This window comes from Arvicola amphibius, chromosome 7, assembly GCF_903992535.2.
Source record: "Arvicola amphibius chromosome 7, mArvAmp1.2, whole genome shotgun sequence".
Classification (NCBI taxonomy): Eukaryota; Metazoa; Chordata; class Mammalia; order Rodentia; family Cricetidae; genus Arvicola; species Arvicola amphibius.
In genome coordinates, this window is record NC_052053.1 from 32,290,928 (window position 1) to 32,307,093 (window position 16,166).

The window sequence follows — 16,166 nt, forward strand, 5'->3', positions numbered from 1 at the left end:
CTTGATGTAGATTTGAGAATCTGAACTAAGGTCCCAATGCTAGCACAGCAAAAAATTTACCAACTGAGCCATCTACTCAACGTTTACCTCCCCCCCCCCCTTTTTTTTTTTTTTTTTTTTTTTTTTTTTTTTTTTTTTTTTTTTTTTTTTGAGACAGGGTTTCTCTGTAACTTTTGGAGCCTGTCCTGGAACTAGCTGTTATAGACCAGGTTGGCCTCGAATTTACAGAGATCCACCTGCCTCTGCCTCCCGAGTTTTGGGATTAAAGGCATGCGCCACCACTGCCCAGCTATCACTTATTTTTTAAGAGAAATTACTGCTTAAAAATAATTAGCTTTTTTGTATGTGAAGTGAATAGTTCTTCCATGAATTGATTCTAAACACCTGTTTAACCTACGTTCTGATAACTATGGAACTTTTGAACTCTGTAAGGTTTTAATAGGTTCATTTCCTTTTTTCCCATTCCTTATTTTATGTTTATACATAGTTTCCTATCTAATAAATTTTAATAAGATTTTCCTTTATTTAAGGAAAGGGTTGAGGTTTGTCTTTATTTCTAATCATCTTAACTACGTAGAGGAATAGATATAATTCATTGATTCTTTAGATGTCTGTGGTCTATTTTAGTGGTTAACAGGTATCAACTATTATCTGTATAATTCATGTATTGTATTACAGATAACTGTTTTAATCTTCAAAATAGGCCTTACACAAATGTGTTAATATTCCCTTATTTAGATGTTTAGATCTAGAAAACATTTAATCATTTAATGGTAACTTTAATGTCTTCTGCAACTATCCCATTGCTGTTTGTGCTTTATCTAAAATAATAACTATGTGAGTCATTTCTTATACCCTTCCATACACGGTGCTTTATCTAAAATAATAACTATGTGAGTTATTTCTTATACCCTTCCATACACGTAAAAAAATTCAAATTTTATCTTTGGTACTTTAAAATCTTAGTCTGGGAGAAATAAATAATCCTATAGTCTTGTTATTCAGCTCCCTGAGTATTGTCCCTGGATGATTACTGTATTATCACCAGATCCAGAAAAAGTAACTCTATAATGGTTTGGTTTTTAAAAGACTACTTGATTATTTTGACATGTTTTTCCCAAATTCTAAACCAATTTGAAAACATGGCTACTTTTAACGGATTCTTTTCTAGCTCGCTCCAGTGATGTCTTACTTTTCTATTTCTTTCTTTTTTTTTTTTTTTTACTTTATATATTTATTTTTGTTATGGTGATAGAAACCAGAATCTGGACATATATACTAAGCAGTTGGTTTATCATGGAACTACATCCATGGGCCTGATTGCTTACTTTATAGACCAGTGGAATCTCATTTCTTTCACATAATTAAATAGTGGCTTATAAGTTGATGTAGAACTGTTTTATAGTTTGTTATTTGAATTTCTTTTCTTTCTGCCTTTTTTGTAGGATCTTTTTTGAATCATATCCTTATAGTGTTTCTATGCTCAGAATCTAATGGGTATTTCAACTACATGAACCCTTAAGTTTAGTTTTCTGCAGAATCCTGACTTCAAGGCAGGTACAGATTGATAGTGATTACGCTAAGCCATTTTAGAATTATTAGTCTCTGTGTAGTTGCACTATTGGATTGGATTGCATTGTTAAATTTCTTCTAGTCTTTGATCTTTGAATGAAATTTTATGCAAAGTAAAACACTTATTCACATACATTAGAACAGCCTTCAGATTGGTTATATGTTGAAATAATTCTCCCATTCATTGACATGATCACAACCAAACTCTCATTATTTATCTGACACTAGATAAATGGAGAATCTAGTTATAACTCACAAAAATGATGCCAAAGCAGTTAGTATTTATTCAGTTCCTGACTGCTATAAATAAGCTTTCTTTTTATTTTATGTGTAATTTTTAAATTTTGTACATCTTATGTTTTTCAGGTACAAAGAATCTTACGTGAAAGATTTTGTCATCAGAGCCCACATAGTAACCTATTTGGAGTCCAAGTACAATACAAGTAAGTCTAGCAATGCACTCCTCTATTACAAATATATTTACATTTGCTCTCCAAGTTTTGTAAGTCTTAGTAATGAACGGATCTTATCTTAGTGATGTTGAAGTTCTGTTTTCTATATAGATACACTGGTCATTGTGAAACAAGAGCACATACAAGTACTTATATAATGCAATGGTCTCTAGTGTTTCTTACATTTCTTTTCTGTCTGTTATCTGATAGTGAGAAAATTCTGACACTTTTCCTTAACTTCACAGACAACTCAGGTGATGGTGACTAAAGTTATCTAAAAATTAGCATGATTGTCTCTTCTCTTCTAACACTATGGAACCCAATATATTCCAGCCTTCCTGGGTTTCCTCTTCAGGTCTCTAGATATTCTCAACTGGGCTATGTTCTTTTCTCCGTATTCTTTTATACAGGAAAACTTAGATCCTTCCCAGCATAGAAAGCCCAAAGGAGAGAAGTAATGTACACCTTCCAGTCTAGCTTTTAAAAGGTATGACACAATAAATTATTATACCCTTATTTTTAAATTTTTGACCTTTTCATATCATTTTAGGCATTTAATTGAGCTACTCAAAAGAACTGCTATCAATGGAGAAAGTAACTCTGTACTCATTGTTGGACCACGAGGATCAGGAAAGACCATGGTAAAAGATTTTCAGATGTATATTGCTTTAATAAACATTTGAAGTTTCTTATATCACATGACGTTGGAAATGTTTTTCATTTCATTATATTTCAACCTTCTGAGTTTTCTGTGCCTTTTAAATTGCAAAAGACATGCAGAGATCCTACAAATTTAGGATGTGGTATTGAAGTTGATCATGCTTTTTTTAAAACTCATCATTGCTCACAATGACAAGTTTTTTTCTCAACATTGGTTCTGTCATTATCATTTTCCTTTGTATTATATTAGAGACTACCAGTTGACAAACAGGAAGTACTGATCATCTACTGCTCATTGTGTGTGTGTGTGTGTCTGTTTACTCTCCTTTTGTGGAAACCAGCGACTTACAATGTGTGTAAAAATGTGCTAGTCCTTTTGCATAATGTTGTAGTGACAGATAGTTTAATATATTGCCAATGTAAATATGTTTTATTTCTAAAAATAGTTTACAAGTTATATCTATGTCTTTATTAAATAGTTTTTCTGTCCTTGCTTAACTTTTCTATCTACTCTAGTTTACTTATATATGTCTTTCTGGAGCATTTATGTTTGGAATAGAAGGGATAGTCCTTATTCCTCATTTGAAAGATTTTTAAGCTTTCCTTAATTCATTTACAAATTTAATGGCTGTGCAGTGGTATCACAACAGTTGTGTGTGGTGTTATGATAAAACACTACAAATGTTAGAAGAATATAATCATGTGACACACAGCCATTATCCAAAATATGTGAAGCCTGTAATTAAACATTTTGAGGCATTATAATACCTTCTGAGTATATTTCCATAGTAATTATAATTAGTAATCTTTTAATTGCAGCCTTTTCCTTTAACTTTCCTATTATTTTGCAGTGGTAGTTTTTGTTTGTTTGATTCATTTGTTGCGTGGTTTGTGAAACAGAATCTCATCCAGCTCACATTGCAAATCTTGACCCTTCAGCTTCTTATTCTTATTAGTATGTTTTAAATCTTTAGTTAGTCATGAGCAAATACTTTGTTTTTTCTGTTTGATTAATTGCTCTTCCTTGTTTCATGAAATGTGCAGAGTATTTAGCAGTATTCTGTAGAATTGGCATCACAGGAAAAACTTTGAAACCATTTATGTTCTTTTTATTACTTTTAGATGCTTTCAATGATGCCTAGTAAAGAAAATATAAATAGAAAATGTAATATTAATAGTAAAATATACTGAGACATAAAGATCACCAAGGACAGGAGTTTAGTCTGTAATGTATAGAAAACTTGAGGGTTGCTTCCAAAGTTTATTAGTGTGCTAGATTGTTAAGATCTTATAGACATAATAAATAGGTCCTATATAGTTAAATGTTCTAGCTATAAAGTGATTTCTTTATATTTGATTCTTAGCATTCATGATTTTAAAAAACAATGGCTTCATTTCATCTTTTCCATATTAAACGTTTTGCATATTTTATATTTAGTTAATAAATCATGCTTTGAAAGAACTCCTGGAAATACAAGGAATGAGTGAGAATGTGTTACAAGTTCACCTAAATGGTGAGTATATCATCATTTTCCCATTAAGAAATGATGCAAGGTGCTGGAGAGATGGCTTAGTGGTTATGAGCTCTGGCTGCTCTTCCAGGGGACCCAAGTTCAATTCCCAGCACCCTCATGGCAGCTCACAACTATCTGAACTCCAGTTCCTCAGGGCCCGACACTTTCATATAAAAATAAATAGATAGATAGATAGATAGATAGATAGATAGATAGATAGATAGATAGATAGATAAATGTGTGTGTGTATAAAATAAAGTTAAATTATTTTTTAAGAAAGAAATGATGCAAACTACAGAGGTTTGCATATTATGAAAATAAATTTGTGTTTTAAGTCTGTTCAAATATTCTATTTTGAAAACTGTCTGTTTAAGGGCCTGTAGAAATTGGAAAGGTTATTAGAACTTTTTTAAAAGTAGTTTTTTCTTAAACAGTACTGTTTGAAAAGAATGGTTGTGTGCCATTTTTTTAGTGGAAGTAATATTTTTTTCTTTCTTAAATTTAAAAAGCAATAGAAAATATACTTACCTGGAAAATAATCCATGTCAAATACTTGCATCATTTTAATTGTACTTTAATTGGGCTATATTTCAGGACTGCTGCAGATAAATGAAAAAATTGCTCTGAAGGAGATCACAAGGCAATTAAATCTAGAAAATGTAGTTGGAGATAAAGTTTTTGTAAGTATCATTTCAGATGTTTTAATTCTGGAAATTTAGGAGAAACATATTAGACAGTTATTATATATATTAGGATTTGATGTAATATATTTGTCATTAAAAGATGTATGTATGAGGATATATTTAGTCATCAAGCATTTATTTCAGAGATTGTCATGAATTTTATGATTATTCACTGAAGTAAGTGTTTTTAAATCAACACTTGTAAGTTAGCATGGGCAGAGTGGATAGATAACATGCTGAGTTTAAAGCTGGCATAGTGGGTTGTTTGACACCTTTGCTATTATGATTCCCTGGTGATATCAGACTGTTAGGCTATTGAATGTCTCTCAATTTAGATTCTTGTCTTTATTTTGTGTATTTCACAAGATTATTCTAAACAAGGTAGAAAGCATTAAATTTCCACCTGATTAAAAATATGGGATGGTAGGCTGGGTGATTGTGGCAGGCTCCTTTAATCCCAGCGCTCTGGAGGCTGTGGCAGGTAGATTTCTGTGAGTTCAAGGTCAGCCTGGTCTACAGAACAAGTTCCAAGACAGCCAAGGCTACACAGAGAAAACCTGTCTTAAAAAATAACAAAAAACTCAATAAAATAAAATGATATTGTGTTGTAATCTGTTATTTTATATCCATAACTTAGAGTGTAGTCTTGTAGTCTCAAGACACTGATACTGCTTCAGACTGATTTGAAGTATTCAGATTTCTTATTAAACTCTTTCCCTGTTTGACTAACTTACTTGGCCTAAGAAAAACAAGAGTCATCCCTGTCTTAATCTGAGTTTGGTTTCAGTACCCATATTAGACAGTTGACAGTTGTCTCTTCTAAATCAGGAAACCAGCCCTCTAGCATTTGTTCTATACCTCATGTGCACATACCTACATGCATACAGACACACCTACCCATAATTAAAAACAAATTCTTACAAAAAGATTTGAAATATCTAAATAAAATTCAAATTAATAACTTTAATAAAAAATAAATTAAGGGAGTTTTTGCTCCAATTCTGGAACATCTCAATAATTTATCCATTATTCTCAATTTCTTCTAGAAGTTTTAAATTATGTCCAAGAATATTTTAGATTGTTCCAAATAAACAGATAAATTTGATGTAATAAACACATTTGTAATGGATATTCTTGATCAGAAAAACTGTATGATATTTTAAGCAAATTTTATCTTTTTGGAGATCTGATTTTAATTTATAATAAGTTTTTTGGTTGTACAAATTTGAGAGTAATGACAAATGGAATGCATTTCTCATCCCTACTATATTTAGAATCTAGCAACTGTCCAGGAACTGTACTCCTCCTAACATTTCTACCAGGATTGTCCAGAAAATAGGAAACTTTACTTATGAGATAGGTAAATTTCACATTTTCAGAGCTTTACTTTCATTTTTAAGTTATGGATAATTAATGCAGAGATACTCAAATGAGAATCTGTGCAGTGGCTAATTTCCTAGTAAAAGCAATGCATTATTTTTTGTAAACTATCCTTAAGATTCAGCCGTCTTCATTTTATTAAAATTTAGTCTTTCTATTTTTGTTATTCAGGGAAGCTTTGCTGAAAACCTTTCATTTCTTCTGGAAGCTTTAAAAAAAGGTACATATAAAAGATATTTGTAAAGCATTGAAATCCAGAAATATCAAAAGAGGTTTTTATAAGGATAAAATTGGTACCAATGAGATGGCTTAACAAGAAATAGTGTTTCCCACACAAGCTTGACAGCCTGAGTTTGCTTCCGGAACCAAAGATGTAAGGAGGAAACTGACTTCTAAAGATTTTCCTCTGACTTCCATATACTCATCGTAACACACCAGAGCCTTCACGCGGAGATATCATCCTGACACACTAATAATAAAACTTAAAAGACTAAAATTATTCACCTATAATCATAGCAGTTGGGAGATAAGATAGGAAGAATATGTGCTCAAGGACAGTATGAATGAGACCATGTCTCTAACAAGCAAGAACAAAGTCATTTTGCTTGTTATTTGGTAATTATGGTTGTCTTACATTCTGTAAAAATACTATAAATGATTGTCCATGTGTCTTTGTCTGGATAGGTTATAATGGGTAGAAATTTAAATTAAAAGATGCCATGTTGAAAAGAATATTGTTTACCTGTCTTTGAAATATGTTTAAAAATACTTTTTCTTAGCCGGGCGGTGGTGACACACGCCTTTAATCCCAGCACTCGGGAGGCAGAGGCAGAGTTCGAGACCAGCCTGGTCTACAAGAGCTAGTTCCAGGACAGGCTCCAAAGCTACAGAGAAACCCTGTCTCGAAAAACCAAAAAAAAAAAAAAAAAAAAAATACTTTTTCTTCCCAGAGTTCACAAAGTTACTAATTTTCATATTTAGGTAGCTTGTAGAAAACCAATGTCAGTTTCATTTGTATAATTTTGGTTTTTATAATTTGCATCCCCTGGTATGTGATGATGGCTATTCATTTGATGTGTTGACTCACCATTGTTATTTCCTGTCGATGCCTTACCCCATTTTGTCTCATACCTAGTTATAGAACCTTTTATGCTTTGTTGTCTTAAATTTGTACTTGTTGACTGAATAGAAGTTTTAAATTTTACATGACTGTTTTATCTAAAAGGTACCTTTATCTCCTTCAAATTTTAAAAATGTTCACCAATATTTCCTTTTAATACACATATTTCTAATTGATAATTTGGTTGGGTTTCTTTTTCTAAAGACAGTAGCTCAGGTATCCCAGGCTGTCCTTGAGTGCACTTTATAGCTGAGGCTGATTCTTAAGCTCCTTATTCTTCAGCATTACTTACTTATGCCAGTAATTCACAGATTTATTTTTATATGCAGTGATTTGACTTTGAATAAACCATTTTCCCTATACTGAGATACTGGCCTTATTTTACAAATACTTTTTTTCTGTACTATTTCCTAATTCTGCTAGGCTTTAGTAGTTTGATTTTTGTTTTCTTCCCAAAATTAAACCATTTAAACTCAGGTTATTTTATTACCTGGATATATAAATAAATCGTCTCTTAATCTTGGACTTAAAAGTTTTACATAAATGTAAATTATTCCTAAAGTTGTAATGATTTTTTACTAAAGTAGTTTCTATTCATATAGAGAGAAAATGTATTGAGTGCTACTGAATATTATCTGATTGAAGTATTAAAATTTGTAGTTAAAGACATTTTATTTTTTTTTTATTGTACCACATATTCTGATTGGGTGTTTGCAGAGAAAACTTTAAATAAGGAGGTACATTTTGCGTTTTTCTATTAGCTAAATATGTCTTTCTTGAAATAGTAGTTTTTATTCATTATTGACTACTTTTATATTCAAGAAGTGTTTTGATGGTATTGAAAAGTCATATTTGTAATTATTAAGGAGCTACACTTATATAATTATAAAGCTGTTTGCAAATGACCTTCTCAATTTTTTTCATCAAACTCCTGTAACTAGATGGAAACTATTTTAGAACAAAAATGGCTCTATTTGTTCTGTGGATAACTTTTCGTGCATGAGTGAACTTGCATTTGTAAATGCCCTGCCCAGAGTAACTTATTAGTTTGTGTTGAGGTGAATTATAAACTCAAGTATAGCAGTTTGGGAATAAAAAATTATTTGATGTATTTTCTTATTAATTTGAAACTCATTTTTTTCTTAGGTGACAGGGCTAGCAGTTGCCCAGTGATCTTCATCCTGGATGAATTTGATCTTTTTGCTCATCAGAAAAACCAGACACTCCTTTATAATCTTTTCGACATTTCTCAATCTGCACAGACGCCAGTAGCAGTTATTGGTCTTACATGTAGATTGGTAAGTCTTTTTATTTAAAAAAAAATGAAGAAGAAGAAGAAGGCATATTTTTTAGATTTAGAAAATGCAAAGTTAATTACTGGCATAATCCATTTGATTTAAATTAAGTTTTAGGGTATTTTGAAAATTATCTTTCTTCAATTCTTTATACCTTGGTCTTGCTTTCCAGTTGTGGAAAACAAGAAAAGAGTTAAAGAGTTGCCACCTATAAGTTGTGCTTTAGTCCTCCCATTGAAATCATGGAATAAAACCTACAAATACTAATTAATGAAATTTCTACTATATTGAGTAAAGAAACGGTTAAGTAATACCAGTAGTATTTTATAAAGATTGTTAGTTTTTATTTTATCATACAAGATTATTTCCATAATTTGAATATATCTCCAGGAATTCTATCCATCTTTAACAGCAGTAGAATGATTCTTTATTTGGGGTTTGGTTTTAGAATGATCTCACCTGGATTCTAAGTATTTAAAATTTTAGACAGCTGTATTATTCTTTTGTGCTTAGCCTTCCCCTTTCCCCACCCCTGTCCTGAGAACTGAAACCTAGGACCTTATACATAGTAGACAAACACTCTTAGCACTGAATTTATTTACTGTTTTGATAGATAATCTCACTCGTGGGTTTCTTAAGACTGCCCATGAACTCAATATGAATCTTAGGCAGATCTTGAACTTACTTATGATCCTCTTGAGTGGCACAAGTTACTGGATTATTCTAGCAGGGCTGTCTGTGTCTACTGTGGTTGCTCTTGTATCCATGTAAAGCCATGTGAGAATCACCTTTTCTCTAACTTACTGCAACTGCCATGTCTCTGCAGATTTCTTCATGGTCCCCACCACCCATCTCCTTTCTTCTTAAGCTTAAGTCAGGCTGGCTCATTTACTTATTTTTCTTTCCTACAGTTTTGTCTTTTTCATAAAACTTATTTTTTCCCAATTAATTAATCTTCCAATAGTCCTCCTAGCTTTCTACATAAATTTTTCATTGTTTTTATTGCTTTTCTGTGAAATTTCTGTGTTTGACTCCTCTCATACCTAGTATACTTTGTGTGCTTTCAGATCATTTTTCAACATAGAAGAACTGACTGATAGTTTGTCTTTATCCTTGATACTCTATTTATCCCCACCTCCAAACCAGAAACTATCACCAGGCTAAAAGAAATACCTTCTTGCTTTAAAGAAAGGGACAGGAAGTGGGGCTGGGCAGAGGCCTTAGTTGTTATATCACTTGCTGGGTAAGTGTAAAGAACAAAGTTCAAACACCCAGAACCTACGTATATATTCCTGATGGGTAGGGTATGGCAGCCCACCTGCAGTTGTAGAACTGAAGGCCTACAAAGTATCTTTGGAGTAAGCTACCTGACCAGAGTAGCCTGAATGATGAACTTCTGGGTTCAGCTGAACAAGATGGAAAGCCGTGATGAATTCTCTTGACATCAAACTCAGACCTCTACACATATATACACAGGCACATGTATGCAAAACATACAACATACATGTATGAAAGAAAAATTTATGTGAAAGTAGGAATGACTTTCTCCATAAGCATGAAGATTTAAGTACACCCATATAAAAAGCCAGATGTGATGATGGGCCACTGTAATCCATGCCTGCGGAGGTGGAGACAGGAGAATCCATGTGCTTTGTTAACCAGCCAATCAAAACAGACAAGCCTCAGGTTCACTGAGAAAGTCTCGCCTTTTTTTATTTTTTGAATATTTTTGTATGTGTATATGATAAGTTAATACATATGGATATGTATGTGGAGGTCAGAAGATAACTTTCAGGAGTCCATTTTCTCCTACCATGTGAGTCCTGGGGATCAAACTCTGGTTTTAACTCTTGGTGGTGAGTTCCTTTATACACTGAGCCAGACCACTGTCCCAAAGGAACCCTGTCTCAAAAACTAAAGTGGAGAGCAGTGAAAAAGACACTCAGTTTTAACCTTTGGCCTCCACATACAAACATTCATGACTACCTTAGGCCTTCAGAGTGATTTTGATTCTTGTTTCTGCATATTTCTCTTATTCTGTGTTTCTTTTGTGTAGAATTGTGCTCCTGTATATTTACAAGAAGAAAAACAAAGCATAGGTGTAAACAGTTTTGTCAGCAAGAAACCCTTCTTTGTGAAATCATTCCTTTAGTATTTGTTGTTGCTTTCTCTTCCCTTATGTCATTACTGACCATCACAAAAAACAGTTTCTGTTTTCACTCCTTCCATTCTCAGATGCAAGATTTTTTCTTTCTTGCAATTCCTTGTTTGGGGGTGAAGTGTGCGTGCATAGCAGACATGTGAAGATCAGATGACTGTCCCCAGCCGGAGGGGACATATGTATTGGGACATATATATCGGCAATTGGAGGTCCCCACCGAGATATCGGGAACTAGGGGACGCTGAGAGGTAGTCCTCAGAAGGTGAGGGTGGATTGGGGTATATGTGTTAATCCTGACGTCCTTCGCTAGGTTTGACAGCAAGTGGAAGTCAACCGAGAAAGAGGGGTAAAGGAACAGGTTGTCCCCGGCCGGAGGGGACATATGTATTGGGAAAAGATAGAATGTGTACAGATGTATGATATGTTGATTGTGTTGTCTTTTGTGTTCTGGACTGGAGAAAGACATTTGATTCTAGGAACTGCTAAGAAAGGTATCTTGACTTTAAAATATGGGCTTAAGAATTTGATGTTTTGGAAAGGAGGTTCTGTTTTTGTCTCCACAGATGATGAGAGCCTAAGGATTTATTCAATACTCATGTGGTTTGAATCCCTGAGACCTCCTGAAATGTTGCAGTGGAGTGTGAGCTGCAGCGGCTCCTAGCAATGGGCGCTGAGGGACTGCGACTCCTGCAAACCCTGGGACCTGCCTCGAGGACCGACGAGGCAAGAACACTAGGCCCACTGCAGCGCGGGCCTCAGGGCTCAGAAGCACAGCACGACCGCAACCCGCGTCAGAGCACTATTGGAAAATGGCAGTAAATACCTCTAAGAATGCAGCGTCCCCTCTCAGCAGGAAGTAGCCAGACAGATTGACAATGCCCAAATTCCCTAGTGAAGCCCATTCAGTGGTTGCAGAGCAGCCTGCTTCCCTGAGTTCTGCTCCACTTCATGCACCAGTTTGGACCCAGAACGAATGCAGATGGGGCTACAAGGCAGCTGGAGCAGAGCTTTGCTAGGTGGCTGTGGTGGAAGGCACATTGCCTCAGCCCAGTCAGTGCCTAGCCTGGCCGATGCCACAGCAGTACCAGAAGTATCAGCAAACGCAACAACAAGTGCTGGAGCTGAGACAAGCTGGAGCACAGACCGCACTGGGCTGCCCGAGAACGCAGCAGCGGGGCAAGGAAAAGGCAGTGGCAGTTCTAGGCTCTGCATGCCGAAGAGTCTGTGGCAGAGCGAATTTAAATCAAGAGACTGCCCTATTGTAGGAGCAGGTGGACTTATGGCTAGTACAACAAATGTCTTGTTCATTATTCCATTTGTATGACGTCTGTTAATATTGCTAATGCCTCTTATGTGGTGAAACAACTTAAAGGCTACTTGAATAACCGTTGAAATGTTATATTAGCACACCAGATTGTACCGTTTAGCCAAAGGGATGGTTGAATACCATAGCTCAAATGGGAGGCTGGGTACAGTGGTGACTGGGGACCCTACTGCTGGCAATCTTAACGCCTGTTGCCATGGGCATTCATCTTTAAATCCTGTGTAAGATCAAACAACCCATGAGAATGCAGCATATGGTCACTTAGCAGAAGCAGGATCAGCTGCGCTGCTAGGGAAGCCAAAGAGATGCACAAGCAAGAAAGTGTCTTCCATGCACTCAGCTGACAAGAATGAATGTGCCACGGGGGTATGGCAGCCGGGGTATGTTATTTAGGAGACTGCTGAAGGAGCAGTGGTTTCTGACTGCTCCTGGGGTCATGGCAAAGCCACTTCTAACAGTCCCGAGTCTGATATGGTCAAACCATAAAAAATTTAGGGGGGAGATGTTGGGAGCAGTGAGACCCCAGATGTTGAATTTCTTGTAATCCCCTGATGTGAGTGCCTACAACTGCTCTGAGCACGAGACCCTCAGGAGTTCCTGATGGCAGGAGAGTGGTTTCTGGTGGGTTTGGCTGGGGCATGGCTATCTCTATATAATCTGTCCGTGAACACAATAAAGGGGGCATTCTTCGGGAATTCAAGGATGACCCTTGTCGCTGTCTCTCTGTGTGTATCTGTTTAACCTCCAGCCCCTTGCCCGAAGCTCGGTAACTGGGTAATAGAGTACCGAGTGCAGACATGGGGGCTTGGTGTGCGGCAGATGATGACTTGCAGAAGTTGATTCTCACCTAGTGTGGGTTCCAGGAACTGAACACAAGTCTTCAACCTTAGCAATAGGGGCCTTTTCACTCTAAGCCATCTTCTCAGCTCCCAAGTAGTGTCTTAATCTTTGCAGAGAATATTATTTTCATTGTCTTTCTGCTACTTATACAAATAACTTTTATTTCTCCTTAGTAGAAAACAAGTATGAGTATAATATTTGTATTTTTGAATATTACCTGTATTATTTCAGCTGTTGTCACTATAAAACTATTAAAAAACATTCCAGGTATTTGTATTTCCCCTCTTGTACCTACATAACTATTAGTCATTGCTGTTTGCTTCCTAAATGACCCATAATTATTTAAAATTTTCCTGCGTATTATAGCTTACTAACCTTTTTGTTTGTTTTCTATTATAAAGATCATTTGGCTTTAAAAAAATGCACATTTTCTGGAGCTTCTGTCCTTTTTTTAAAAGCGAAATATTTATTGTAGAAAATACCAATATTTGTTGAAGATAACAGGATGAGTCCTGACTCTTCCACGTTTATACATTGATTGTGTAATTTTAATAATTATCACAAGATCGCTTAATCTATACTTATCTCTTCTTTCTCTGTAAAATATTGAGGCAAAAAATAATGTCATTTCGTAATTAATTACTTAGTTGATTTTAAGAAGATGAGAACTTTTCAAACTATTTATATCAAGTAATTACACCTTAAAAATACTAATTGCATGGAGAATGGCTCAGCTGTTAAGAGAACTTGCTGCTATTAGAAAGCGTGAGAGTTCATGTTCCAGCACTGGTTCTTTCCACTGATCATAGCAGGTGAATTCTGATAGCTCAGCAAATAGAGCTTTGCTCTGTTACTCATCTTGTTTCTTGAAACTCTTGGTTTTTTTGAGACAGGGTTTCTCTGTGGATCTCTGGCTATCCTGGAACTCACTAGGTAGATCATGAGTGCTGGGATTAAAGGAATCCGCTACCACCACCCAGCTTCTTAAGACTCTTAAAATCATGAATCATGAATATCTCTGGATTTGTGTTGCCTTAGATTTTATATGAGAACTTTAATGTGTGCAGAATACCACACTGATGTGCTTGTGTTCCTGTCAGTCTGGGTTCAGGAATAGTCATTGAGTGTCCTCAATAGACTTGGGGATGTTAGCACTTGATATCAGGGCCAGAGGCCAAGCCACTGACCTAGAAAGGAATTATTTAGTTCAGCGGTTCTCAACTTGTTGGTCGCAACACCTTTAGGGGTCATATGACCACAGAGGTTGCCTAAGACCATCCTAGATATCAGATATTTACATTACAATTCATAACAGTAGCAAAATTACAGTTATAAAGTAGCAACAAAAATAATTTTATGGTTCAGGGTCATCATATGAAGTAATATATTAAAAGTTTAAAGCATTAGGAAGGTTGAGAACCACTGATTTAGTTCCCCTCAAATTAAAATGCTTACTTACAGGCTATAAATAGATGTTACTGTTTGCATGTTCACTGACAGTGTATTTTGAACATGCTTCTTACACGAATGTCTTTTTTTTTTTTCTTCAAAGGATATTTTGGAACTCTTGGAGAAAAGAGTGAAGTCACGGTTTTCTCACCGGCAGATACATTTAATGAATTCATTTGGTTTTCCACAGTATTTGAAAATATTTAAAGAACAGTTATCTCTGCCTGCAGAATTTCCAGATAAAGTTTTTGCTGAGAGATGGAATGAGAATACTCAGGTAAGTTGAAGGCAATAATGACATAGAAATGTGTGTCTTTTCACGTTAATAGAGGAATGAAATTTTAAACTTTTTCATACTTGAGGGCAATAGACATAACTTGTGTCCTAAATTATATCTTCTCAGAAGAACTTCAGGTTAAGCTTTAGCATTCTTCATTAGCTGAAATATTTAATCTGTATTTGGTTTACATTTTAGGTAATTTTTTTAGTGAATTTACATAGTTTAGATTTTATTTTATATGTTTTGCAAATTTGACAAGAGACTGTTGAAAGTTCACTCTTATTCTACACGTGTTTTTTATTCCAGTTCTCATAGACAACTTCAGCTGTGGTTCATTAGTTTATTACAACACTGTCCATGCTGTGGCACCTCTTATGAGTATACTGGGCAACCAGACTACCTACACTATATTCTAGCCCTACTTACTTTGTACCATTTCAAACCTTACTTGTAAGCTAAATTTTGTTTAGAGTTCAGTGCTTACATATTTTTTAATCTTAATTTTGTTCTGATTCATACTTCCCCACTTACAGTAATTATTGGTGTAACAAAATATATAATAAAATAAATTTAATGTAGGAAGGGTTTATTTTGAGAGTATGTAGTTCATTTGAGTTTGAGGATATAGTGGTGGGAAAGACATGAAGACCAGAGCTTTTGGTAGATAGTCAATAGCATCTGCAGTCAGAAAACAGTAATTAATGTTCCTGTTAAAATCTCTCTCTCTCTCTGCCTCTCTCTCCCTCCCCCCTCTCTTCCTTCCTCTCTCTCTCTCTCTCTCTCTCTCTCTCTCTCTCCCCCCCCCCCCCTCTCTCTCTCTGTCTCTCCCTCTCTTTCCCTCTTTCTCTCTCCCTCTCTGGTTTTCAATCCAGGACCCCAACCCAGTGAGATGGTTATTGAGATGGGTGTTGTCTTAGTCACTGTTCTATCGATATGAGGAGACACCATGACCAAGAAAACATTTAATTAGGGTCTGGCTTGCCATCTCAAAGGCTTATACCATTGTCATTATTACACAGAGTGTGACATCAGGCAGGTACTAGACGAGTATCAGTGATACATATTGATCCACAAGCAGAGAGGGAGAGACTGGACCTGGCATGGACTTTGAAACCTCTAAGCCTACTCCAATGACATAGTTCCTTCCACAAGGCCTTTCCTCCTTATCCTTTTAACATTTCAAACAATTTCATTCCTTGGTGACTAAATATGTGAGTCTACAGCATCCATTCTTATTCAAACCACCACGCGTATCCAACCTCAATAAACTAATTTAGATAATCCTTTACAGGCATGCTCAAATATTGGCAGAGGTTTCTGTCCCACCCGATTCTGCAGCCTGAACAGTCCCAAAGAAACACACAGAGCCCTATATTAATTATGAACTGGTTGGCCTGTTAGCTCAGGCTTCTTATTAATTAACTCTTACATCTTAC

At 35.4% G+C, this 16,166-nt stretch overlaps 1 protein-coding gene across 9 annotated transcripts in view; it reads left to right on the forward strand.

Moving 5' to 3' along the window:
• Nucleotides 1–16,166, forward strand: part of Orc4 (origin recognition complex subunit 4) — a 44,634-nt gene that overhangs the window by 13,779 nt on the left and 14,689 nt on the right. For 7 of the 9 annotated variants that reach the window (XM_038335679.1, XM_038335683.1, XM_038335680.1 and 4 more), the window contains 7 exons: nt 1,939–2,015; nt 2,575–2,665; nt 4,123–4,198; nt 4,793–4,878; nt 6,433–6,481; nt 8,528–8,679; nt 14,554–14,727. In XM_038335679.1, coding sequence (XP_038191607.1) covers nt 1,939–2,015; nt 2,575–2,665; nt 4,123–4,198; nt 4,793–4,878; nt 6,433–6,481; nt 8,528–8,679; nt 14,554–14,727 — 705 coding nt within the window. Of the gene's footprint in view, nt 1–1,445; nt 1,558–1,938; nt 2,016–2,574; nt 2,666–4,122; nt 4,199–4,792; nt 4,879–6,432; nt 6,482–8,527; nt 8,680–14,553; nt 14,728–16,166 lie in introns of all 9 variants that reach the window. The other 2 variants (XM_038335685.1, XM_038335678.1) reach the window with 2 other exon arrangements.